The sequence below is a fragment of the Tyto alba genome, unplaced genomic scaffold, assembly GCF_018691265.1.
Source record: "Tyto alba isolate M040663 unplaced genomic scaffold, T.alba_DEE_v4.0 Super-Scaffold_1000006, whole genome shotgun sequence".
NCBI classification, from domain to species: domain Eukaryota; kingdom Metazoa; phylum Chordata; class Aves; order Strigiformes; family Tytonidae; genus Tyto; species Tyto alba.
In genome coordinates this window covers 24,386,833-24,413,281 of record NW_024881272.1, presented here as the reverse complement: position 1 = coordinate 24,413,281, position 26,449 = coordinate 24,386,833, and the positions used below count along the sequence as shown (strand labels likewise).

The 26,449-nt window shown below is 44.6% G+C and overlaps 1 protein-coding gene across 8 annotated transcripts in view; it reads right to left on the bottom strand.

The window, feature by feature from the left end:
• Positions 1–26,449, bottom strand: part of RNF220 (ring finger protein 220) — a 231,996-nt gene that overhangs the window by 18,001 nt on the left and 187,546 nt on the right. For 7 of the 8 annotated variants that reach the window (XM_042803079.1, XM_033000379.2, XM_033000382.2 and 4 more), the window contains 4 exons: positions 15,608–15,704; positions 14,491–14,577; positions 12,730–12,785; positions 10,868–10,946 (listed from right to left, as the gene is read on the bottom strand). In XM_042803079.1, the coding sequence (XP_042659013.1) occupies positions 10,868–10,946; positions 12,730–12,785; positions 14,491–14,577; positions 15,608–15,704 (319 nt within the window). Of the gene's footprint in view, positions 1–10,867; positions 10,947–12,729; positions 12,786–13,090; positions 13,272–14,490; positions 14,578–15,607; positions 15,705–26,449 lie in introns of those variants that run through there. The other variant, XM_042803108.1, reaches the window with a different exon arrangement.

Sequence of the window (26,449 nt, the reverse complement as noted above, 5' to 3'; positions counted from 1 at the left end):
ACCATCACTGCATCCAGAATCCTGCCTATTTGAGAGCCACAGAAAGATGCAAACTGTTAGCTGCTGAAGAAGCAGAAAAACACCTCAAAGATCAGTAAGCCCCTGCAAATACCCCCATCCTCCCCTTACCCAGATCTCACTTGATGTTGAGGAGTCTCCATAAAGCATTCCCCTTTGGTTTATTTCAACTGGATATAAATTTTCCTTTCTTCATAAACGGCCACACTGTACACAGCATTCCATAAATTTTTACAATTCCACTGTTTGTATGTACCTTGTAAAAAATGCTTAGCACTGATTAAATGCACCACCAATAAAATTTCATGGGCTACTTTTGACACTTGATATTCTGACCTTCTTCTCTCTTCCTCATACATTTATTTTTGGTTTTGTATGCCTGTAAACACAGAGTGGCAGAGGGGAAAACGTACAGTACCACTGACAAACCAGAGAGTGATGTCTTTATTTTTAAACAAAGCCTTTATTTTCCCTTGTCCGAGGTGGAGAACCTGATCCCAGCAGAACATACATGCTCTTTCCCTGCACTGGGGGCAGAGGTCAGGTCGCTAGCAGCTTACATATCATAAATATTAGAAACAGACTGGTCGATGCTTTGAAGGCACAGTCAAGCTAAACTAAGACTCCAGGAGCAGAGAAATTGCTCCTGGCCATATCCAACCATGGCTGCAGTTGACAATTATCATAACCACTACTGTGCTGCAGAAGAGAAAGCCTACTGCAGTCCTCGCTTTGCAGGGCACAAATCTTTAAAACTTGATAAAATGATCCAAAAAATGACCCCAACATCAGTGCACAATCATTTAATTGCAAGCCTTCTCTCACAGCCAATTTACGTTTGGGTGAGAGGGCAACTGTTTCAGAGAAGAGTCCATGTTTTATTAGCCTGTAACATGCTGTGCATAGCTGTTTTGACATCAGTAGCACTGCAGAATGGCAGAGCATGATGACGCTTGTCTTGGCTCTCACTCAAACATTGTCTTCAACACAACTCCCTCACTATCTGAGTTTCAAACACTAACTAAAATCAACCCTAAGCTTTCTGCGACAAGAGCTACTCCTGTTCTCAACCTGGGAAAAGAATCCGCCCCCTCTTTCAATTTAGCAAGCATCACCTGCAGCAAGTGCTACAGCTAACAATACCAGGAGTTTATTTTGGCAGATATGGGTGAGCACTACTGAAGTCAGTGGGAGACATAGAGACAAAAAGGGCCTTTTGCACTTGCTGGAGTGCAAAAACATAACAAAGCTGAAAGTTTGTTACTAACAAGCATAACACACTGATAAGTAATTATTTAAAAAGAAAAGTCACAGGTGGTTTTAAAAGGAAACAGACACAGCTCAAGCATTTTTAGTATGTTAAATCTCTGAAAGAAGTCCAGTATCAGGCACTGGTGGCAGATTGACTGCGAATCACCCCAGAACATGCGGGCTACTGGACTGGCACGCTGCACTGCGATTTTATTTCACTAGATGAGCTGGCTACAGCAGAAGGGGCCAGATCCCTAGCAGTAGAAAACTGCCCAGCAAAGCTGTTTGCAGCAGAGCCCTGTCAAATCACACCAAGTGAAGTTTAGACCCTCAGTCTGTGAGAGTGCCAGTGGTGAAACCAAATCTTCTGGCAAGACATCAACGTTTTAGGAGCTGGCTTCCCCTTTATTTAGCTAAAAATCTCATTTATTGGGTTTATTTGTTTTTAGACTAACCTCCTTTTAAAAGGCTGACTTATAATCCTGTAAAACATTGTCACACGTATTGAGGAAATTGGCAAGGATGCTAATTTATTGTCCTCTAGGAAAAAAAAAAAAGCCCTCTTTCCTTGATTAATGTATGTTTTTGTATTGTAAGATATTAAAGAATGTCGCTTCACCTGTAATTATAGAGAATAGTTTATTTTGGCAAAATGCCCTGGTTTATGGTTGCCAAGTTATGAATAATGCAATGTTCCCCATTCTAATTTCTGTGTTCTAAGTTGTGAATTTGGAGCGGGGTGCATGCAAGGGCACACACACACGATGCCGAGGCGCTCTCAGTCACGAGCGCCTCTATTTTATACTTGCTTGCACAACTTGTTAATACCGGCATCTGCTTGCCAAATTCAGAGTTTGCTTCTGACTAATTTCATCTTGATGCAAACCAAAAATGTTGTCTCTTTTTTTCCCCACCGAGGAATTATTTCTCTTACACTTGCATGCACCGTCGCAATACCACTGAGGGGAGCTTACTGCTCCGAGAAGGCGTTTTAAGCCGCATTTAGTAGGGACTTGGGTAAAGGTTCCCCAAAGAATATAATGACAGAAGAATTCATTATGCTTTCATATCTCCTCCGCCTCTATAACACAGAACCCAACAATGTCTTTACAGAAGCGGGAAGTAAATTCAGGCGCTGGCTCTTTCTCTCTCTCTTTTTTTTGGCCCGTGTTTCGCTGAGACACATGTGCCCAGCCCCAATCAAAACAGTGACAGATGGCACCGCTGATCATTCGGAATAGAAGGAGCCTCGGAGTCAGCATGTTTAGATGCATTTGTAGGGCTACGCAGTATCCGCTGGCCACTGGGACTGATTTAAAAAGGCGGCTAGTGAAAGTCTGAGCTTGCGCCAAAATTTTAAATGTGCCATTTGAGCAATTATGGTTCGACATGAAAGCTGGGAGAAAGAATGCATGGGTCATTCTGATTTCGATTTAGACACTGTGTCCCCTGTTCCAAAGAGAAAATAAATGCAATCCCATTGCTTTACTGGAGCAGCTTTGGTGATAAAGAAAAAAGCCATGCTATGGAAAAGTATTTTGCAGCAGCAAGGTTTTGTTGAGGCAGCACAGGCTGAGTTAGAAAATGATTCTCTAAACTAAGTTCCAAAAGGGAAATAATTGCACATCTAACGTATTAATATCTCAGCTTACTTTTCAAATGTATCCTTCATCTTGGTGACCCTAATTGTATTCTTAACAGATCTGTGAAGGTGCATCATGGTCTCTATCTTAACAGAAGCCAGGTCCACAAAAGGCAGGCAGTAGAAATGGAAAATGCAGCTCCTCTCCCTGCTGAGGCACATGGGTTAGAGGTTCCAGCCTACTGAAACTTGCCTCCATGCACAAGTAAACACGTTTGGATTGTGATCAAGCTCCACATATAGCTAAGCAGGTATATTTTTCTCCTGGAAGACTTACGGTAGCTGTAACCCACCATCTTACTGTGGCCTGGAGGTGGTCTGGGACTATTGGTAGCTTTGGTTGGACAATCAGGACACAAAATTATAAAATATCCTTGCAGTGAAAGAGGAATAGCAAATTCCTAGGGCTGAAAGGTGTTCAGAAGGTTGGACATGCACCGAGTCTTGCAGCCAGCCTCTGTGCACAATGAAATGCCTTCTACTCCCATGGCCTGCATCCAAACAGCCGAAATAAACAGGAAATATCTATGCTACTACAGCAGCGCTTGGATTCATCTGCAGCCTTTTAAGGCTTTACCGTGGAGGTGATATGCTTTCCAGAACTTCCATTCATGACTGCTGATTGGAGGTACACAAGGGCAGTGCGATAACACATCCTCCAGACAGCTTCCTACAACGGCTGCTGCCGCCCTAGAACTTTTACACTGTTGCTGTTTCCTTTAGAGGGAAAGAAAGGATCAGAATTAGCATCGTTTAAGGTAATCATGCCTTCAAAAAGAAACATGAGGCTATTAAAGGAGGCCACAGCACATTAGTATCACATAAGCAATTGTGGTCCCAGAGCTGGAAGAGGAAACCAGCAATGCAGAGGAAGGACAGGTCATGAGCTGGCTATCTGAGGGAAAAGCAGGAATGCTTATGCAATTGAGTGGGAAACTGCAGCTTTTTGCGGACAGAAATCATCAAAAAGGAAGAAAGTAGTAGTGAATGGAGAAATAGGATGAGGTGCCTGCAGCGGTGGGGAGCAAGTAAGGTTAGGACAAGCTTTATAACTGAAGTGAGGGCAAAAAACAACACGGATGTTAAACTATTAATTACATTACTTGTTGTTATGCTGCTTCTGTAAAGGCAGTGCTGGGTTCGGTGTTAGAGGCAGAGGAGATATGAAAGCACAATTAATTCATCTGTCATTAAATTCTCTGGGAAATCTTTACCAAGCTCCAACTAAATGTGGCTTAAAACTCCTTCTTGCAGCAGTAAGCTCCCCTCAGCGGTATTGCAACTGTGCATGCAAGTGTAAGAGAAATAATTACAGACTCTAGCTGTCCCAGACATGGTTTAGTGAGAAGTAATACAAACTAGGTTTTTTTGGGGGACCATTTCATATTTATACTTACTAACTATAGTCTAAGAAATGCATAAACTAGCAAGAGCTGTAATTACAATCCTCTTGTCATACAGCAGCTGGCACAGCACAAACACTTACTGAGTCCTGCCACAATAGTCAGTGCCAAAGAAAGCAGTAGCCCTATTAACGCCAGCACGCAGACCAGGGCTGCCCTTCAGCAGATGTGTGAGCGCTAGAGCAAACTGGCAGCGAACGGGGCACCACACGATCCCTTTTCTGCTCTTCAAAGGAACATTTCCATCCAAAAAGGGAACGCAGCTGACGTAAAAATAATTGTTACTTTTCTCTTGAGAGCATCTGGGCACCACACAAACATTTCCTAATAAAAAAAGCCCAAAACCAAAAATCTAGTCTCTGCCTCTTAATTCTTGCAGTGTAGGTAAGGGACATGAATAAAGAGTCACATCCTCAAGGAACACAGCAGTATTTACAATGCCCCAGAGACGTTAAACACAACAGGCTAATTTTAGGGACGAGTCCTCTCTCTGACAAGCTGCTCACACATCTAAGGGCAGAATTTGTCTGCTAGAAGGGAGCTGTTTGTGTTTTATAAGCTAAAGTTTCTCTTACCTATGGAATAACTCCAATATTTCACAGGGAATCATCATCCATCTAACTGAAGTACCCTCTAACGGACCATCAGCCTCATATCCCCTTTGAAATAGCACAGCTGAGCACTTTCTGGGCCACGATTTATTTTTTACCTTCTAAGACATCTTGCTAACTCTATAGCTCAATAGTGACAGTCGAATTTCACACTGCGATAGCCCCCCATCGATTTTTCATTCCCAGGAAGCAACTCCACAAATTAAAGTTAACAGCATTTCTGAAACTAAGAAAAAAAAAGAAAAAAAGAAAAAAAGAAAAGAAGGGGCAGACGAAGAGACACAAATGGCAAGATGCCTAAACTGTGCCCCCAACATAGGAATAAAATTCCTTTCTGGGATTTTCACCAGTGATGGGACAGGGACGCTACTACCTCTGAAGCTGGCAGCCACCTTGGGTTTGCACACGCTTCGGCTCTGAAACATCGCAAGTTCAACAGACATGAGAGTCCCTGCCTATATGAAGATGTCAAAATCTACAGAAAACTGCCCCAAGGCATAGAAGTTAGAACAAACCTTTGGACACAGCTGTACTTAACAGAGATACCACCATCCCCCTCCCGGTCTGAGCTGGTACAGTCAGCCTGCCTCGCTGAGCTTCGTTACCCACTAGCCTGTGATGATCCATGACACTGATACAATTTCAGTTGGCGCAGTGGTAATAGCGTTTAAGACCATCGTTGGCACACACAACTTCTACCAAACAGTTAAAAGTGGGAGCAGGATGAAGGAATGCAGACTGGCACACTGCTCTCCACTGCCACGACCCAGAGGGTAAAGTAACACCAAAGTCTCGCTTCATAAAGAAAGGGAGCATCTACCTATGCACCCTTTCAACACTGAACACAGTATATGTTACAAGCACGTATTACACACTACTGAATTACTGAAAGGAAGGACTAAAACCTAATAAAGATAAAAATCTGGACACAAGAAGCACAGTCCAGCAGCGCTTTCTCAGTCTGGCTCTGACAATCCCACGCTTCAGTTCAGCTTCCTGGATCCTGTCTCAAGTTTACACTGGCTGATCAAGTACTGGACCCACCAGCAGCATCATGCTCTCTCTTAGCAGAGCACAAAGGGTTAGTTCATTTAGGACTCAAGTTAATTTTTTAATTCCATCTTTGCTATAAGACATTCTTGTCTCCCACCAAAGCCTATTAATGGTGTGACACTATGGAGAGGGGCTGGGGAGTGCTTATCCTCTGGTGTGAATTCACGGCAGCTTCTGTTTCCCTTTGACATACCAGATTAAGCGTGGCTCCTTCCCTTTCAGGCCTCTGCTAATCCTCTGGCTTCACACTCACTCTGCTCCTATCTCGATCCATCTGCCCAGGAGCAGAGTCCCCACAACAGGCACTGCTACCTGCCTGACTGCTCTCACACACTTGACTCTTTACACAAGGATCCCAACCTAAACTTTGTTTAATTTTAACTGATTCTCCTTCCTGTGCTGCTGCGCCAGAGCCCCTCTGGAGCTGATGCTTTCAGAACAGCTGGACTGGAAAGAGGTGAGGTAAGGGGGAAGGGGAGGAAAGAGGAGACAGGAAAAATAAAACAAATACAATTGCTTTTTGTCTTTAAAACCCTCTTTTTAACCCAACAAGCATCTCATCCAATGAAGCATGATAAGCATGAAGTGTTATATAAAGAAGATAATTATAAAGGGATTTAATGCTTGGCAGGCTCGTATTGCAAGGTTTATAGCGTAGGTAGCATACTCACTTAAACAGCCTTGTGTCCGGGTTTGCTATTATGCGGGCAGCGCGGCTGGGGCCAAGCAGAATCAGAAACAAGATTTGTTTTACAAAAAAAAAGAGCACAGCCCCCTTCCCACTGAGGATGGCAGCTCCAGTCCCACCTCCTTCCACTTCTGTCCCATCCCTGATTAATGATGTTGTCTGCCTGATTTATGACCCACCCCAACAGATTAGAGTTTCCCTCTTCAACCCTCCCCCCCCCGCCTCTTGCCCCCCCCCCCCCCCCAAAGGCACAGCCACACTCCACTGGAAATATTAGAGAATTATTAAATAAACATTCATACGTCATGTCTCTTCCCATACTGAGCTCATCGTAGTCAACGCTCAGCGGCCAGGTCCTGTTTGCTTTGGGGCTGACACCAAACAGCTGGAGTGATTCATGGAGAGGCTGGCTACAATGCTCTGTGCCATATATCATGCTCGCAGCGCTCCCTGCCCCGGCGGAGATAAACTGATCAACCACAACGGGCTGGAATGAATTTATGACAACACAAAATTGAGGAAAACAAATGGGAGGTGACCCAGTGGGCCACTAACCCAGACTCTCTCGCTGGCCTGCAATCTAGTCTGGTGGCAGAAAGCAAAATTGAACATTGGCACTCTGAATTAAGATGCTGGCTTTTAACCCCGGGGAACCTCGGTTTCAAAATGGCACCAGACCCTCACAGGCTGCATCTCAGGAAGGAGGGGGAGGAACACTTTTTGTAGGGAAGGTGCTTTTTGCAGCTCTCTGTGCACAACAGTTGAGCGTACAACGTTGGTGGAGGAGTCGAGGAGGATGCCTGGGCGATTAGGGACCAGCTGCTTGCTCTCTCTGATCAAAGCTGCATCTCAAATCAAGGTAAAGGAGCATTGCACCAGCTGAGCTCTGTCTGTCTGCTGAAGACCCCAGCTACTGCCTTCACAGTGGCTGGGGTCTTCAGCAGACAGGCAGAGCTCAGCTGGTGCGACGCTCCTTTCCCTCTCCCCGTGAGCCTTCAGCACCCCAGGGTGTCCCCCAGACCTCACGTCAGCAAGACTGGAAAAGTTCAGCAGGGCTGAGGAAGGAGAGGTGGGGCAGGCATCACCTCTCTCATTACCTGTGGCTGCCATCTGAGGTTCAACACAAAGCAGATAAGGTCAACCTGCCCAGGCTATTGATGACCTGGTACAGCACAAGGAGCGGGACAACAAATGCAGACTTGCCCAAGCCTAGTTGTTCTACATGCAAAGACCTAAGTTTAGGTTATCCACAAAAAACTAAGTTTAGATTAAATTAATTTGCTCAAGCAAAGAGCTTCAGCTGCGTGCCAAAAGTAGGACTTCTCGCTGTACTGTATTAACGGATTAAAAAACAAACAAAACCACAGCGCTCTCCTGGCCTTGAGTTATTTTTGGAAGAGGGGAGGGGGAAGCAACATCATTCTTATGAGAGAAGGATCAATGCACAGATCGCTGCTAACACTATTAGCCACTGCTCTAAACGGAGAGCACGGCTGACACAGGTGGTGAGCCACGTGCTTCCGGACAATTTAAAAAATGCTAATCAGACGCTACACGAGGTTTAACATGCCAATCAATAACCCTCAGATTTAAAGGCAAAAATTAAAGTTACAAACAATGGAATAAAGTGAAGCTGCCAAAAACTTCTTGTAAGCACCACCCAAAACAAGAAAAATGAAACCAATTTAGCTCCAGATTAAGAAACAGGAACTAGAGATGAATCAATTTAGCCTGTTGGGCTGGGTCGCCATATATCATGGCTCAGCAGTGGAGTGGGAAACAGCCAGACAGTGTGAAACCCTTCCCCCTCCTTTTCTGTAGGCTTCTAGCTCTGATCCCTGTTATCAATTAATTTAACAGAACCCCTCCACACAGACAAGCACACAGAGCATTCAGACTGCTTAAATGGCAGGACAGAAACTATTTATCACACACGAATCTCAAAGGAAAGAAGGAGAGGGGAAAAAAAAAAGGCAGAGAGGAATACTCCACCTGAAACACCATCTTGTTTTCTGATCTTCAGTGAAATAAAGCACCTTAAATAAAAAGCTTTCCCTGTTACTTTCAAAAAATGAACATTACTGGAAAGACTCCTCAAGACACTTAAGGCTTTTCCTGTAATTTCTATTGGCTTTTGCTGACTTTTCGCACCTTTTGCAGAGCTGAAGCTTTAGCGGGGCAAGGTTATTGTGAAGCAAGGTGTGTGTGCATACACGCACACACATACATACACACTCCCTCCACTTCACAGCGGTGTTAGCACGAGTGTTGTTTGGAAAGGATTCTGGGATCCTTCAAAAGGTGCTAGCTAAAGCCTCTTTGATCAGATTATTAAAGCTATGTCAATTTTATCACTTGAGCTCAAGTGTTCTGGAAAATGTCAAATCCTTTCAGCTCCTGCAGTTTAAAGATTTTCAATAGGAGTGGATCTGGGAGGGTGGAGGGTTGCTGGGCTGAGAGGCAGGAGGCCCAAAGGGAAGCCAAGCAGTGGCTGAGACAGAGGCTGGCAGATGAAGGGATGAGTCCTTGCCACCAAGACAGCATGCAACGGTTGGCTCACTCTAAGGACAAAGCTGCTTCTGCACTGACCTGCAAGCTCCCAAACTCAGTGGTCCTTGGCTAAAGTCTGCTCACTGAGAAGCATCGAACAGCAGACAGCCCACATTTGGGACATGCTAATAAAAAGCCTTGTAAAAAGAAAAGTGACGAGACAGCAAAGCAGTGTTAAAGTTTCCTCTGCAGCAGGGAGTTTCCCCAGTTAGCCCCTGACTGTGAACATATGCTTTGCCAGGCTGCCTGAACTGTCAGAGATCCCCAAAAGTGCCAGGGACATAACCTCACAAATCAGGACCGGGAGAACAAACTATATTAAAAAAACCAAACCAAACAAAAAAACCCAAACACTAACTTTCTGTAAAGTCAGTTTAATGCTACCACCAGATTTTTTCCCCATCCCAAATTATCAATGGACCTCATCCCCAAAATGTAAATGCCATCTGTTTAAAATCCACGATTACCTCACTGCTTCCACCTCATTCAAGCTGTTTTGTCTGTCACTCGATCTTGGGGCAACACTTTTTGTTGGACAATAATCAACTTAAAACATTGCCCCATCCCAATTAATGCAGTCTGTGGCAGCAGTGAAGAGCCTGTAGTCTTAGGCTTGGATCGTCCAATCTGCCTGAGCAGTAAGTCACCCTAGCAGCATGTGGAAGGAGGTTGAGGATAGAGGTTGTTACTCAAATGCACAGTGCAGATAAAACCATTTGTTTCTACCTCAGACTAGGCTGCAGGGTATCCAGCAAACAGAAAGGGACAAGAAAGGAGATGGCCAGGAGTCTCTGCACTACTGTATATTCAACCACTGAGACTTAAACTTCTTAATCAGCTGGAAGGGCTGCAGGTAAAAAAACTCAGGAACTGAGACATGATTTCTGCTAGCAACCATACAAAGGTGAAGTCTGGATCTTAAGGGAAAGAAATTCCATCAGTGAGGCTTCTGCTGAGTCATGGGGCTGCTGTATTCCCTTTTTCTGGAGAGATGGAAGGTGGAGCATGCAGGTACCATGGAGAAAATGGGAGAGAGACCATGTAAAGGGCTGCCCTCAGAAACCAAGATGCAGCAATAAGGTAACTTCTCCAGTAAAAGCAGGATTCCATGACACATTGGTAGCAGAAATCTTGCAAGGGGAATCATAAAAAATCAAAATACAGCTTGACAAGCCAATTGCTTTTGCCAGGTTAAATTGAGTTTGAATCTTCATCTCCCATCCTAAGTCCCAGCTTTAGTCTAGGCTGTTATGTACCACACATCTGGAAATGCACTGTAACTAGAATATGGTAGAAAGCATGGCTATATCTATTTACATATTTTAAAAGAAGGCAATTTACCGTGGAAAAGCCCTTTGGAATATGGGCTTGATTCCTTGTCACTGGGTACCTATCCACACAGATATCTGGGGGAGAACTCCCCACAGGCCCTCTGTGGACACAGCAGCAGCAAGTCAGGACACGAACAGCTCCAAGTCCATGCTTCATGTTGGAGCACAGCTTCCCTTCTCAGTGGTAAAAGCTTCAAATATGCCTACCTGTCCTGGTACCATGACAATACCGTCAGACTAGCACTGCTTCTGGGAACATCAGGTGGCACACTATGGTTCCTCAAAACCAGAAAAACGAAGGCTATCCACCTTACACTCACTTTTCAATGTCACTGTTCTTACAGGTCTTCTGCATGGTCTCCTGTTTACTGCTTTCACCGTTACTCGTCGAGGGCATTTCTGTTGAGGGAAGAACAGACAAATTAGCAAGAGAACATTTGATCATTGCAATGAAATAGTCTGAGCGAGTTACAGTTTCAGAAGCTGAAACTGTAACTCACAGACACTGATGAGTCATTTTCATACCAATTCTTGGAAAGAGAGACCGAGGCTACGTGTCCCTGTCTGGCAGGGAGGCCCTCTCTCTGACCAGCATGCCTCTATGATCCGGGGCTGCAGATACAACCCCTACCCTCTCCCCTCTCCATACTAACTGACTCTCCCAGATGTACCTACTGTTTAAGCCAGGATTTAATTCAGAAAGGCTTGATGCAGCTGTCACGCGAAAGTGTACTTCTAGAAAGATGGATCCAGAACACATACACCCAGTCTAGACCCTGCTTTCAGCTTCTTTTTCTGAGACACCTCAGACACAGACAGTGATAAAAATATATGCCAGGTAACTAGTGCAACAGAATACTCTGCTCATGGCTCTCCAAGTACTAGCAGTCCTATGGCTCCTCCCAGCACAGGAGGGGCTGTGAGATACCAGTTGGAGATAAGGCAGATGAACTGTCCTGAGGCCAGTCCCTGGGCTGCAGATTGAGCACCATGGTCTCAGGTAAAAGGTATGAAGACAACAGCTCACAGCAAATACCATCAAGGCTGCATCCTCATCACCTCTGTGGCTGTAGTTACTGAAATGTAACACACCTACAAGCAAGAGCTCCTACATCACAGAAAATAAATGTGATTGCCTACCCCACAGAAGAAAATGCCTGCAATAGATATCCTATGTTCTCCATTTAATCATCATGCCCTTGGCAAAACTAGTTCTATCCACCCCCCACTCCCACTGCAAGCAGTTATGTCTTGCAGGTACTTTCAAGGCTGGCAATCAAATGCCCGAAGCATTACAGTAACAGAACAGAGAACAAAATCATTGGGACAAGTCTCTTCAGGTCGCTGAGCTTCAGTTCCCTTCCTAAGGGAGCTGGAGCAGCACTGCCCAGCTCTGGAAATGGATTTGGCATCTACAGCTGGAAAGCGCCAGGTTTTATTATTCTCATATTTCCACTAGGTTTCTGCTTACACTTCCAGTGCTGCTGGCATTAAATAAAATAAAGTAGCAGTCGAATAGGTTTAACCACCACTCTCCCCCCGCCCCCCCCCTTAATACTATGAGCTTTCAAATAATGCACACAAAGGTACAATTTCACCATGAGACTCGTTTGCTCTGGAGTCTCAACTAGAGGTCATGAAGTAGGACAGATCCTAGAGCTCCCACTCTAAAGGTGCAGGCTTCAGAGCCGCAGGCTTTTCTTGCCATAGAGAGGTCAGCAAGCACAAGACCCACCCAACACATCATGATACAAGTCTCTAGCACACCCTTTTAAAGAAGGGAAGGTGATAAGAAAGCCATTGAAAAAAAAAAAAAAAAAAACAAGCAACAGGTGCCTGTGTAGTTTAAAACCCAGCAGCTGAACACCACTACCACATAGTTAAGCCCTGATGGCTCCCTCTGTGATACAGCAGTTTGTCTTTCAGTTATGCGACAGCAAGTCAATTCAATCCCTATCCCTTAACATCATACCAGTTAAGGCTGCATTTTTGGGAACTCCCCCGGCTGCCACTGTCTAGTTAATTGTGCTGTAAAGTTTCAAAAAGAGTGTGATTGTATACACATTCTGTGCAAGAGCATTTGTAACTACCATTTGCCTAGTTACTTGCAATCAGAAGATATGGAACATCTATCTGCCCTCCTGTAGCATACAAATTAATAATTTACAAGTTCAACACTCACCGTCGCTAGCCCATTTAGAAAACTCCGGTGTTATTCGAGTACTGGGTGTGCCACCACTAAAAGAGAAAAGGGCAGAATGCTAAAGGTTGAACATGAAAAATTTTGCTGCTCAGGAAAAGCCACCCCTTCCACCCACCACTTCTCTCTCAATACTTCTATCCATCAGTATAGGCTTCAAAATATGAGCAGCTGACCTGCTGCAGGAGGTGGTTTTGTGCTAGTCCACATTTCCACCAGTGTTCTCCCAACCTTCACTTCTAGCTGTGACCTCTGCTGAATCACACGGGGGATGTGATGCTTCCTGAAGGCTTGGGATTCAAACAGCATCTATGACCCAATGCTCATTTTTGAATACACAATTTCAAAGATGAAAACCTTACTCATGAACAGAAATCTTCTGTGTTGCAATAGCTTCTCCCTTTAAGAATAACTTTACACCTTCATAAGCCCCATCTTTTCCATCTTCCCATTTGAAGAACAGCAGCACTGAAGCACAGTCAACTCCTAACCCTGTCCAATCACTTGCAAGCCAGTAACAGAGACTGTAAGAGAAAGGAATCTTCTGAGCAGGCTGCACACCTATGACTGCATAACATTTTAGCTTTATGTGCTAAGACAGTTGCACTCGTAAGCTAACACAGGCTCACGCTTCACAGTATCAGCTAGCCAATGGCATTTCTACAGAAACTTGCCAGCATTTCAAGTTGCTTTTACAAGCAACATCACCTCCCATTTTAGAGATGGGCAAACAAGCCCAGGAGATAGGCAAAGACCTCGCCCAAACGGCCATACAATGCGTTAGGAGCAAGCCACTTGAAGGAACTGGGTCTCCCGGCCTCAGGTCCTCAGTCGTCTCACCAACTAACAAATGTCCACAACCACTGATAAGGAATACCCTGATATCCTCCTGCTACAATACTACTGTCCTGGCTGTGAAGGAGCTTCAGCATCTTTGAGGCCCTGCCTATGGACTAGCACAGATAGCAAAGTATCGAACGGACCAATGGTTTGGATCCAGTGTGACAAATGCTGCTTTTCTATGGAGTGGAACCTAGTTTTGAACTAGCATTTGTGACAGGCTAAGCAGCAAGAAAACTTAATTTCACTGCTCTATCAATCACTTCAACCTTGACCTCACAGGATCACTCAGTGAAACAGATAGAGGGGGGTAATTTAAGCCCTGTTTTATGCAGGGCAGAGGGCTTAGAAAGCAATCCTAGCTCCCCGTTAACTCATTTTATTTGCCTGAAATGCTTCCCCAAGTGCCCTGAATGCTGGCTGCCTGCATTCTCCACATATGTATGGTAGGTAGAGCACACATCCTGCCCCAGCCCTAGAGCCAAATGCAGGACGATTAGTTTGCGTACCCCACAACATGTAATGGAATGCAATGAAATCATACCCTGGGTGCCAGACTCCTGATGTGCTGAACAAGATTCAGAAAGCATCACATTATCCTACTACTCAGAGGCCACATTTCATCGTGAAGCAAGATGGCCTTCGTACAGCACAGCTTCCCCACTGTCAGAATTAATCTTCTGTCCAGCACTGTTCAGGGAGAAGACAGCACTGGCTGGGCGGTGGGGTGGTTAAGGGAGGCTTTATGAGAATGCACAGGTAGAAATGGAGACCCACCCATCACACTGTGCTTCTTTGCAAGTCTCTCTTGCTGCAGACCTTGTGCTCGAGTGAACTGCTATTTTCCACAAATTGAGATTCCCCCAAAATAATGAAAGCAAATTAGAAAGGCACAGTACTTACTTTAAAACAGCACCTCGGAGCGCCTCCCTCTCTTTGGCTTCACCTGGCTCTTCCCCAGTGCAAGGGATAACGTCTGCCTCTGTGTACCTGAGCACAAGGGGTTAAGGAACATACAGCCTTGCTGCAGACAGGGGAAAAGCTTTTGAGATGGTTAGAACACTATCTGGGCTACAGAACAAATTAATTCCAACTGGGAACACCTCAAAAAAAGAGGGGCTGGTATCCATGGAGGGACTTGCCTTTAAATTCCATATTGTTTTGTCTTAGGTGGAAAGAAACAGAAAAATCTTTTGACAGCAACATGATGCCACAGCCTTTTATAAGGGGAACCAACTACTCAACCTCTGCAAGCCTAGCTTGCACAATTCCGCTATTTCTGTTTGAGGTACAGAGCTCTCTCATCAGCTATCGGTTGGGGCTGCAGTCTTAAAGGCTGGTACAGATTTCAATAAAATCTCTAATTCTATAGCTATATATTCCTCCTCATCACAGCTGAGTCAATGTCTGTCAAATATCCTTGCAGGAGTTCCTCCCCGATAGCTGTTGCAGGGCAGAAGTCTGCCCACAAGTCTCCCAGAGCTGTGTCTGAAGATCCTGGCTCCTAGATGTAGAAGTTCCCCAAACCTGCCCTTAGTGATAGTTCTGCCCATGAGCTGTCTAATGAAAGGAAAAAAATCCAGTCTCTCAGAGTGACAGATGAATAGTGTTTTTTATGTTTACTGCACAAAATCCCTGAAAACAAAGGGGCGTCTTGTGGAAAAGAAACACAATTCCTACCCATGAAACACAAAAAGATATCCATATGGAGGAGACCTGGATGGAGACAACAGATTGCTTATGAAACAGAATAGAGAAACACTAATTTTGATCTCCTGCAATGTCTGCTGCCAACTTCACCAACTGCGCCTGAAGGAGTGCTGTATCAACAGAAGGATCTCAAAGGGAGTAACTGGGAATCCCTCCTAGTTCAAACAACATGGTAACTGGAGAAGATGGCATCGTTTTCAGTAGGGCTGGACACAGATTATCCACCACCACCCAGGACACTGCTGTATGAAAGCTAGCTGAAGATGCACCTCTAGGTTCCCTCTCAGTAAGAGCCTTTCAAAAACGATACTGTGGTTTCCCGTATTCAAGTGTGTCGTCTCCATCCACATCCAGGTCAGCGTCGCTGTCTGGATTCTCCTTGCCACTGCACATGATAAACCCAGAACCTGGAAGAGAACAAAACACGTGGATGAGCATCTGAATTGCAGATGAAGTGCAGGAGGTCTCCTACGGATGGTGCGACAGCACCAGTTTGCAGGCTGTCCTTTACTCCTAACAGCCTCACAAAAGGTATCATCTCCAAAGACTGCAAAAAAACAATTTTCAGAACACTGCACAGAAAACACTCAGAGAAATGCTCCAACTTCTTGGATTTTATGCTCTAAAATGCCCCTCAACACTGAAAACGAAATATTCTTGACCTTTTGCTCTCCACACAAGTTATTTTAAAGTTGAAGGCATTGGAAGGGTCTCTCTCAAAGGGAGAAAAAAAGTAAAGCAAAATAGGGAAGACTGATTTTTCATAGAAGTGCTTAACGTAAAAAGTACACTACTAGGAGGTAAGAGAAAGCCACAGGGACATTCTGAATTAGTCCTTAATTCAGATGCACAGGGCAGGCAATGGCCAAAATACAGTTAGAAATACCTTTTCCTTCTTTAAATACGTTTAGTCATGGCTTACATTTTTACAATATAAAACATTTAAGAATAGCAAACGTGGTTCTAGGAGGGAAAAAAAAACCAACACAACAAAAAACTCCAGTTATTAGCAGCTCCTTACAAGCACTTCTTACACGAGCAAATTCCAGCGCAAGCCAGTAAGTCCTGCACTCCCGTGACGGGTGGATCAGCTCCAAGAGGAGCCAGCAGGAAGCAAGCATGAACGGTTCCCCTCAAGACTGAGCTGTGTAATCACTGCTGCTTTTTAACAATATATGCATTTATTTTGCTTCTCAAGCACTTTGTTGACTGTGCTATTGCTGATTGTAACCAGGCTTCTTTTAATTGCATCCGTGTGCAAACACCTACAAAAATGAACCTTTACATGGTATTTGCTGCCTAAGGTGTATTAATAGAAGGGAAACTAAGGAAGACATGTATTTACTCTTCATGAGACACTGGATATGCTTTCTCCCATGAGACTGGAAATTAAACAAAGATCTCCTGAATTCTAGGGTGGTGCAAGGTCCTCATTCGTGTTCAATATTTGTGTTCAGTTCTGCAGCAGATCTAAGCTGTTTGGGGGCATAAGCTATGCAGATAGAAATTTGCTCACTCTGGCTGCCTCCAGTACACTCCTTCCCGTAGCACCCCTCTGCCCAGACAGCAGACCTGGACTCCACGCCCACAGACAAGAGGGGACCTGCTGGAGCCTGAAGGACCTGACAGATGCAGATGGCTGGTGACCTAAGCCTGTGGTTAGAACAGGGAGCACATCCCACCTGCAAACACCGAAAGAGTAAGGTAGACGTAGTCTTGGCTTTGCACAAATGCCCCAAAGCGGGTGCATTCCTACACTGTGAATGTAGTTCTAAATGCAGAAGACAGGCTAAAATTAATGTAGAAGCACTGAGTACAAGGTGCATGTCTGAAGAATGAGGACATTCCCAGGCATCAGCGTAGCCCTTTTAGGGCTACAGATGTTTGAGTCTGTTTATCCCACAGGGCTCTCACCAGCACCTTTACACAAGCTTGTGCTGTCAGCAGCAAACTTGCACTTTCCCAGCTCAGAAAAGTGAGCTATATTTCTAATAGTCTCCATCTGTGCAGAGAGCAGGGCAAGGCGAAGGTCTCATTTCCAAGGACACCATGCAGACACAGTTCTTTACTGTCGCTCTCTAGGAACGGATGCTCTCGCTGATTCATTAAGCCACCAATAAAATTTGTTTATATGGATTTGATATTTCTCTTCCCTGAATATAAAGAAGGTCCTTAACGAGTGACAACCGTAGCATGACAATGATTTTAAGACTAACCTTTCCCTAGAAGCATAAACTACCTTTTACTTCAAAGTAATTGCCAGCCTTAATTTTCAGCAGAGGTAACAAAACTAGCTTTGACAATGCAGCACCCACCGCCTGCGCCGGGAGCCATGCTTGTAGGTCAGCCCTGCCTGGTCTCTGGGGCAGCCCTCTCCCAGTAGACCCCTTACAAAGTGTTTCACATAACGGCTGCACGCTGCCAGCCAACTCGTCACGAGCTGCCTTCTCTTTCTGCAGTGGCTCATCTAGTAAATCTTGACTCCTTCAGTTCATCACAATGTTTGGGAGAAGATTTAGAGGAGTAAGAGAAACCTGCCAAAGAAGCTGGATAGTTTTTCAAAGCTGCCTTAGAAGTCACAGTGGGCAATGGGGTGGTAATTTACAGGCATGGCATTCAACCTGCAGTAACACCATCCCCTGCACCTGGCATTACTTTAGCCCATCACTTCTCAAAGGCCATAAACTTTGGACACACAGGTCTTCATTTTTCTTGTAGCTGTGGGAAACACAAATCATGCAAAGCTGGAGCTGTGACTTGGCCAGTCCCAGAGGCGATCTGAATGTTAGCCAGACAATGAATACTTGGAGCAAGTGCCTTGGGGCAGGGGAGGAAAAGGAGTCCAAAAGAGTGAACGTAAGTGGGACCGCTCCCCGTGTCCCTCTCTCTGCAAGGATGCCAAGCACACAGGAAACATGCACCCTTCCATCAATTTTGTTTCCAAGTGACTCAAGCCAACTAGTGGTTTATGGTTAGAGCTTAAGAAAAGAAGATCTGCTTACTGTGATACAATTTACAAATATTAAGGCACCTTGACTTCAGAATCCTGGTGTCCTTGCTCTCAAAACCTTTGTACTTAAGAAAATCCCTTTTAAATCTGAAAGGAAAATACTCCAGAGCTTTTGCTGAATCTGTAATAGGAACCACTGCATTGCCAACAGAGAACTATCCTCCCTACACAGGGATGGTACAGGGGAAGGGTTTGGACAGTATGTGTTACAATGGCGGATACACACTGGGATGATTTGATACAACATTTCAGTCAGAGATGAGGGCATAGCAGAGGCATTCATAGGTTAAGATGAGGGGCAGGAGAAGGGTAAATTTTCTGATCAAATGAGGACTCCCAGGCCAATGCCTAAAGGAAGTCACAATAAGGTGATCCAACTCTCAGATTTTCACCAAATATGGGTTTTAGGTTTTTCTTTTTTTTTTTTTTTTTTTTTTTCTGAACATGACCAAGTGCAGTCCATTGCAACATGGAAAAAAAAAAAGCCTGACTTGGAAACTGTATGCTAAACAAAGTCTTTTCTGGGTTTACAGAGGTTAAGATGAATATAAGCTGTGCTATCTGTTCTGGGACTTCAGAGGCTGCTTTAGAAAAAGGAAAAACAAAATCTGCAAAATATGTTTCCGATATGAATCAAAAGGTCCATAAATCCCAGTACTGCCACTGCACATAAGAGAACACCAAAGAACAGGATGCAAAGCTTGGTCTAGCATCAACCACAGAGCAAATGGCCTGCCACTAGCATCCTAATGCCCCTTCATCTGCAGCAGAGATGGATTTTGAGGCCAGTTCCGGCAGGCTGGGGTTTAGTGCCACAATTTCAACCTGACCCTCCTTGTCTAACTTCCTGGGGTTGCTTCCATGCACAAAGCCAGTGAAAACACCCACGCAGCTGTTCAAATATTTGACGTCTGAACTGCTTGACATTATTCATTCATCTCAGGCTCATTCAAACCAGATTTCTGGACAAGTGCTGTTATAAATGGATTAAGAGGACCACTAAATGCAAGGAGGGCCCGATAGGATCACACCTGCTTCTCACTAACTCAGCCCAAGTGTAAAGAGGGCTCACAACTTCCAGCTCCTGCCGGTGGCATACACTGCCATCCAGGAGTAAGGAAAATGTGAAATGGAATGTGCAGGGTGTTGAGCAGAATAAAATGGCCTTTGCAACAGCACTGTTTCGGACCTACTAGAGGAGAAGGGGAGCGTCCAGAAGACCCCCTACCAGTACACTCGGGTGATTTGCAATTTAACAGAGTGCACGGGGAATGGGAAAGGGTTCCTCCAGCCAGGCTCGGCTTCTGAAGGTCATGCAGTAATTCATGGCCATCAGCAGTGCTGCCTACAGCAGACCTCTAAAGCCAGTGCCGTTATCCAGAGGTCAATGCTTGGGACCAGAACTTTATCCCAATGTGTTAATAAAGTGAAATCCGACAACTGAATGTTAAGTTGTGAGCCTGACATAGGAATTCACAAGAGACATGATCTGTTATTCACAGAAGCAGCTTCGACTCTTACAAGGAGAGTCACCAACAGCATGAGGAACGTAATTCCGCATGTGAATTTGAAAAAGCTGCTTTCTGATGAAGAAAGAACAAACCAAAATGCAGACTCTCCTGTATCTTTCCCTTTTCTTGTTGAAGAATTTTTCGCTCTTGCCATGCATTTGCTAGGAGGCAACCGCTTGTCATACGCTGCCAATCCCAACACAATTAGCCTCCTGATGCTAAAGCAGCGCAATCCTCTGACAGTCTTAATCCCAGCTGCCTCCTTAAGGTCCAGACAAACAGGAGTGAGCAGGCAGGTCAGACGCTGGGGCCATTAAGCAGAGAAAAAACAAAGTTACAGCTCTGTCTCCAATCCCCATTGCTCTTGTAGCCAGGTGCTCTGACAAGCAATTCCAGCACTGGTATTGAGTGGCACCTCTATAAACCCTGTGACAGTTTGGGAGACAAACTCCCCCATCAATCAGAATGTACCTATCAAGATCACTTACCTAGAACGCCCGCCACCCTCCAGCACTGTGTACACAGCTTTGCTTGGGCTGGCCTCGGAGCAGTCTGCCTAAGCACCAATTCAAGTTAGTTTCTGAAAAATTTAGGTACTCTACACAAGCAACAGCATTTCTGAAATAGTGACTTAGAGATCCGAAAAGCAGAAAAAAATCTAATGTTTCTTCGCTACCGCCAGGGTGCAGGTACTGTCAGGCTATAGGAATCATCTGAGCTTTAAGAAGACTGAAGAACACTTCCCACTTTCTTCCATATCCCTATTAATAATGGCTGGAGATAAATCTCATCAGAAATCCTTTTTTCCCCCTTTCCCTAAGTGTCATAAGCACTTTTCTTTCTCCTAAACTGTTCCCTAAGCCTAAGCATCCTCTCTGACCTCTGCACTGCTTCGCAAATCTTACTTCCTTTGTGCAATCCCCCTGATGACCAGTCATCTCAACATCTCTCAAGTGAATGGTGGCTCAAGCTAAGAGCGGGAGTCATTAACATGATATATAAGCAGATTCACAAGAACAGATAAAAGGGCCTCACATTCAAGTCCCTCCTTTTCTCTGTCATGTTCAGTGGCAGATGGTCAAAGTGACAACATATGCTGTTTCAGGTGTTGGCAGCACTGCTGGCTCCTGCGCAGGCATGAGATCATACGGAACCTGGCAGTCTCAGGAGCAGAAAGGTAAGACAACCAGGCCAGTGCAGACCCAAACCACCACAGCCAAATTTTAACAGCACAGGTACGAAAGCACAGACCTACTGTGCCCCACCTCTGCTCCTCAACTCCCACCTGGGCAGGTAAGTCAGTTCTGGAGGCCAACTGTTCTGCATACACTTAATTATCACTCCAAACAAAAGCAAGGAACAAAATTAGGATGTTAGTATTATTATTTGCACCACCATTATGAATGCAGCTACTAGATGCTGCTTATGCAGAGGATCAAACTCATCTGTATAACTGGCTTTTCTCCTGTTTGGCTTCCAAGGAAGTGGGGTGTGTGTGTGTTTGTGTCAAATCTATATTGGAAATATTCTAGAAATCTAGAATTTTGTGTAAATTCAGGAAGTGGGTCTAAACCCAAATCCATCTCCCAGGCATGCAGCTCCGCTGGGGCCTGTTTTGGCTGGGAAGAGGCATTCATTCTGCTCACAGGTAATTTACATGTGTTCAGGAAAGAAAAAAAGCCTCCCGTAAATCTCCAGAACTGTAGCCTTTGCTAATTATACTCCTTGCAGTGACCCCCGTTCTGCACAACCTCCCTTTCCAGCACGTTCACTCTATTTTCTTAACGAAATGTCACTCGTTGGCTTCTTGGAGAGTAAAAACAATGAAGGCAATAAAAGTAGTTTATGCAGACACACGGCCAGGCCTCACGCACACTTCCTAAGAATGGCTCTAAACTGGGTTTATTTCATCAGCTGCTGAAGTATCCCAAACTAGTACTAAGAGGACAAGGTGGCACGGATGCCGTTTTATTTTAAAAGGCGTTTGGGAAGAAAGACAAAGCCATTAGAGATTCCTGAAAACAAGAGGAAGGCAGAGATGAGGCCATGCTGGACAGCCGTCTTTCTGCAGATCCGTAACACTGGCCCAGCAATATTTTTGGACAGTGAAATTCTACCAGGGAAGACTGGGAGAACAAACAGGGATAGAATAGTTCTTCTGGTGAAGAAGAATTTTTCCTGCCTGTTGCAGGAAAAATTATATTCAGAGGCCATGAAAAGCTGCTTATAGGACAAGGGTTTTGTTTCTCTGGAGCCAGATCCATTTCAAGCAAAACAGTGATTTACCTGGAAGACTGACACCCAACTGTGACATTACAGCACACACCTGAAATAGCAGACGCATCCATCTGATGCCGTCTATTAGCTTCCCACAGAGGCACAAATGGGCTGCCAGAGATCTGACTGCTTACTCGTATCTCGGACACTTACAGTGATCTTTGCTGACAGATCTGAGGAACAGCTGCCTTTAAAGAAAGGGGCCATATAATTTTACGACCATTAACATCATTTTGCAGCAGTGTGCTGAACAAAGGGCAGGCAAGCTCTGCCGTACAGGGTAAGAGCCAGCTGCTGCAAGGCTTGAGGAAGAGGCTTCCCCACCCCCGGCAGCACCAAGAAACATTCCAGAGATTTCTCTTATGCCTCTCCATAACCCATCAGGTACGGATCATGGTTGCAGAGGGGAAAATGCACTTGGACAAAAGGCGTGATCTGGTGTAGCCATTCATGCATGGCTGTCTCCTACAGCCCTACGCTGGCATGATGCACTAAGGTGAGAACAGTCTCACGTCTATCTCAAACGCAGCTCTTAAAAACTCAGACCTGAAGTACAAAAGCAGCAGCAACTGCCAAGGTCTTTGCAGCCACGGCTCGTTTTCCACAGTCAGGGAAAGGTGGATCTGAAAGCTTTTGTTTCCCTGGGGAGAGGGTGGAAACAAACAAAAAAGGAAGAGGGAGAATTAAAGTAATCTTGAATCACTAAGCAGATTCACATCACTGGATCAATAAGCACCACTGACAGGGATCACGGGAATGTTGCAACTGTGCCAATAATAAAGCAGCACAGCAGAGCTTGGAGATGACTTTTCTAAGGCAGCCGAGCATGAAGCAGCAAGGCTGGTGAACAGCTGAAAGTGACACCCTGGCTTACAGTGAGCCACTGCCAGTGGCGGGGCTCGATGCAGTTTACTTTAAATAATGATGAGCACCGAGATTGCATTCGTGGGGGAAAGGCAGCCAAGGACTGGAAAAAACAAGGGCTAAATTTTCCAGGCCAAACCCATGTGCTCTTCCCCCCCAAAAGTAATTCTTTTCTAGGTTGGAAAGAAGAAAGAAAAATCAGTGCTAATTTAATCAATTGATCAGCCTATTGATTGCAAAACTGGAGCTGCTAGTTAGCCATGTGCTGTAATGCCCTCAACTCTGAAACCACAAAACACACCATTGATTTCCTCACTTCCAGCTCCAAAACAAGAAATAAAGCTGGGCTTTCAGCGAAAAAGCAACTTCCTCATCCAGGGAGAAGATGCAAGCAAGGAAGAAGAGAGGCCAGGAAATAGGGACAGCCGCATCTTGCGAGGTTTAAACTGAAATTAGTTACAGATGCAGTCACGGTGTCTTGTGTAAACTCTATCGATTGGGTGGCTGACAGTCTTGGGAGCCTCCATACTAGGACAATCAATCCGGCTGCAGTGTCACCTGCCACTTTGCTGAACAGTTGACAATGCAATTATCCAGTGTGGAGGCAGGGAGTTGGCGTGTGTCAAACGCAGTTAGCCACTTTCCGGGCACTACTCGATAATGCGTTTCACCGCCGAGTGTAAGAGGCAACATGCAGAGACAGGAGCTGTTTAGAGCCATTGAGACCCGTGCTCCCTTTCTCCTTTAGAAAAAATCTCACTGCCCCTGATTTAACAACTGTATTCTAAAATGCTATTAAAATCACGTCAATCAACTATTGTGTGCTTAAGGCTGAAGTTTGGCCTGAGTGTCCACTGTTAGCTTGCAGTTCTAGCAAAATGCAGACGCTTGGGGAAAAAAAAAAAAAAATAATTCTCAAATGACATTTTTAAATCCTGGGACTTTCAAAACCAGAGCAGACAGACCACTAGGAAAATGGATTGCAGAGAGCAGCTAAGCAAGTGCAGCAGATGGGACTGGAAGATCTTACGTTGTGTGTCTGAGATCTAGGAAAACTGAAGTTTAAAAGGGATGATGTCAACTCCAAAGCCAGTCAATTTCCAAAAACTGAGTAGTTTCAGGTGCTCTACCTGCTCCCTTACTCCCCCTGCCAATTTTCAGTGTTACAACTGCATTTGCTGTTTTCTAATTAATTTTTCTCCTCCTTCTTCTGTTGCTGGGTGACAGACATCCCCTTTCCTCCCCCACGTACAATACATAATACTGTCAAATGGAGAGAATTCCCCTTCTTCCCAAAGAAAATCTTTTCCTGGTTAGAGTGGCTGTTGGCATTAGATAAATCAAACAGCAAGGTTTAGCTGATTGTGCTCCTTTCAGCTAATGCATTCTGGCAGTTTGAACATAAAAATTAGGTTCTTACATTTTCGCATGTGTTCAAGTTAACGAAAATGTACTATCAACAATCAGGACTTTTAACAGCTATAAACACCATGTTATTTTTTTTCCCAGTTAAAGTGATTTTGACTTTGCCAAGTTCCATTGATTACTTTGTGTTCCAAAATGTTTCTTGAAGTATTTTATGAACTTTAAACACACATGATACCAAGCATCAATTACATGGTGGTTCATGCTGGGTTTTGTATGCAAGGTAGGAATTCTGAATTTTTTTCTTTTAAAATGACATACTATTCTCATCATGGTGTCCTGCTCACTAAAGCCAATTTCAGATATTAATATACAGTACAATACCGAAGAGATATTTATTAGCCACAGAATGCCTCAAATTCTATATGCAGACACAAACTACAGAGAAACAGTCAGGTACAGCTCATCTGATTATTGTATATAACACTACATAAACAGATCTATTAGCATTTTTAGGTCAAGTATTTCCTTCTGGACAAGTACCTGCTCTCAAAGGAGAGAGGTGCAAACATTAAGGAGTGGTTGGGCTATTCCCTCAGACCAGTACAAAGTACTATCCTTCAGCAACGGAGGGATTACCAGGATTACCACCATTTTACACAAGCACCGAGGTAAAGCACACCAGCGCTCTGGGACTCAGCAGCCCTCTAAAGCGGGGATAAAGCATAGAATAAGCACTTGAGAAACATGAAATTCATACATGTCACCCACTTGGAAGCTTACAGCAGGTAGAAATGACCAGCAGAAGGTAGCAAACACAATATAGGAAGGCTAAAATACCAAGACTGAGGGGCTGGGAAGGATGCTTTGATGTATAGATGCATTCACCTTAGAGACCAAGCAACAAGCAACGTTGACACTGGAAATGTGACAGAGAAAGGCACTGAACTGAGCTCTTGCTAAGTGGGAGGAAGATTAAGAATTTAATTATGGTAAAGATTCCCTATACTCTTACCACAGACTGCTCTTGCATCCAAGTTGAAGTTTACTTTAGCCTGCCAGGGTAAAATGAATGAATTCTGACTCATCTACACAGAAACAGGGAAGATGATTCTCATTACTAGACCATTCTTTCAAAAGGCCCAAATATGCCAGTGACATCTTCTGCTTCCCACACGGTCTCTTAGGGGTCGTCACACTTTTACTGTTCAGCTCAAATTCCCTTGCTGAATTTGAGTAGATCAGTTTATACCCTCTTACTAGTATGATCTTAAATGCAGCCTGAACCTCCTGGGATGGAAAAATGTAAGTCTCCTTGCCTCCTGAAGCTTTCCTGCATGCCTCATTGTATTTTATCTGAAAAAGAGAGCACAGCTGGCTACGAGGTGAGATTCTAGAGCAAGACTTTTAAACTCTATCGCCAGCTTTGCTACTATCTTTATAACATTAGAGAAGATGCTTCTTTATGCTTCAGTTTCCACATACATATCAAACACAGACTTTGTGGGGTTTTGCTGTAGAGTTTGATGTTCATGAAATTGCACTGAGAAGCACAACTGAGTTTTCCTCCTCTATTTGGAGCTTTCAGTTAGGCAGTGACCAGACGTAAGCAAAACCACTGTCTTCACAAAAACCTGCTGCTGAGGCAAGAGAATTGAAAAGCATCTACTCAGATTTTGAGGACAGGACCTCAAGACTTGAGAGCATGCTTCTAATGTCACATGTATTTGGAAGAACAACAAATTGGAGCAGCATATGGCTATTGCCCCAGTGCATTTTCTTGGGCGACTAACCCATGCTGGAGGAAAGACGGCCTACAACATTTGCTGCTCCAACTGAAGCACATCTTGATTCTGCAGAGATAAAGCTGACAGTGGGACTGCAGCCATCTGCCATAAACTTTTAGACATTTTAATATAGTCCCACTTTTCAGGCAGCTGCCCAAATTGTACATGACATGAGATGCAATGCAAACGGGCACCCAAGGACAGCTGTAGTTTGTTACAGCTTGTAAGGCTTTACCGAGTCCCCCTACGCATAGGCTAAGTCGTGCTGTTCTTTTCCCTTGATAAGACATTAATGAACAGATACAAGCCCTTTGCTCGCTTGGGAGGAGGGCAGCATG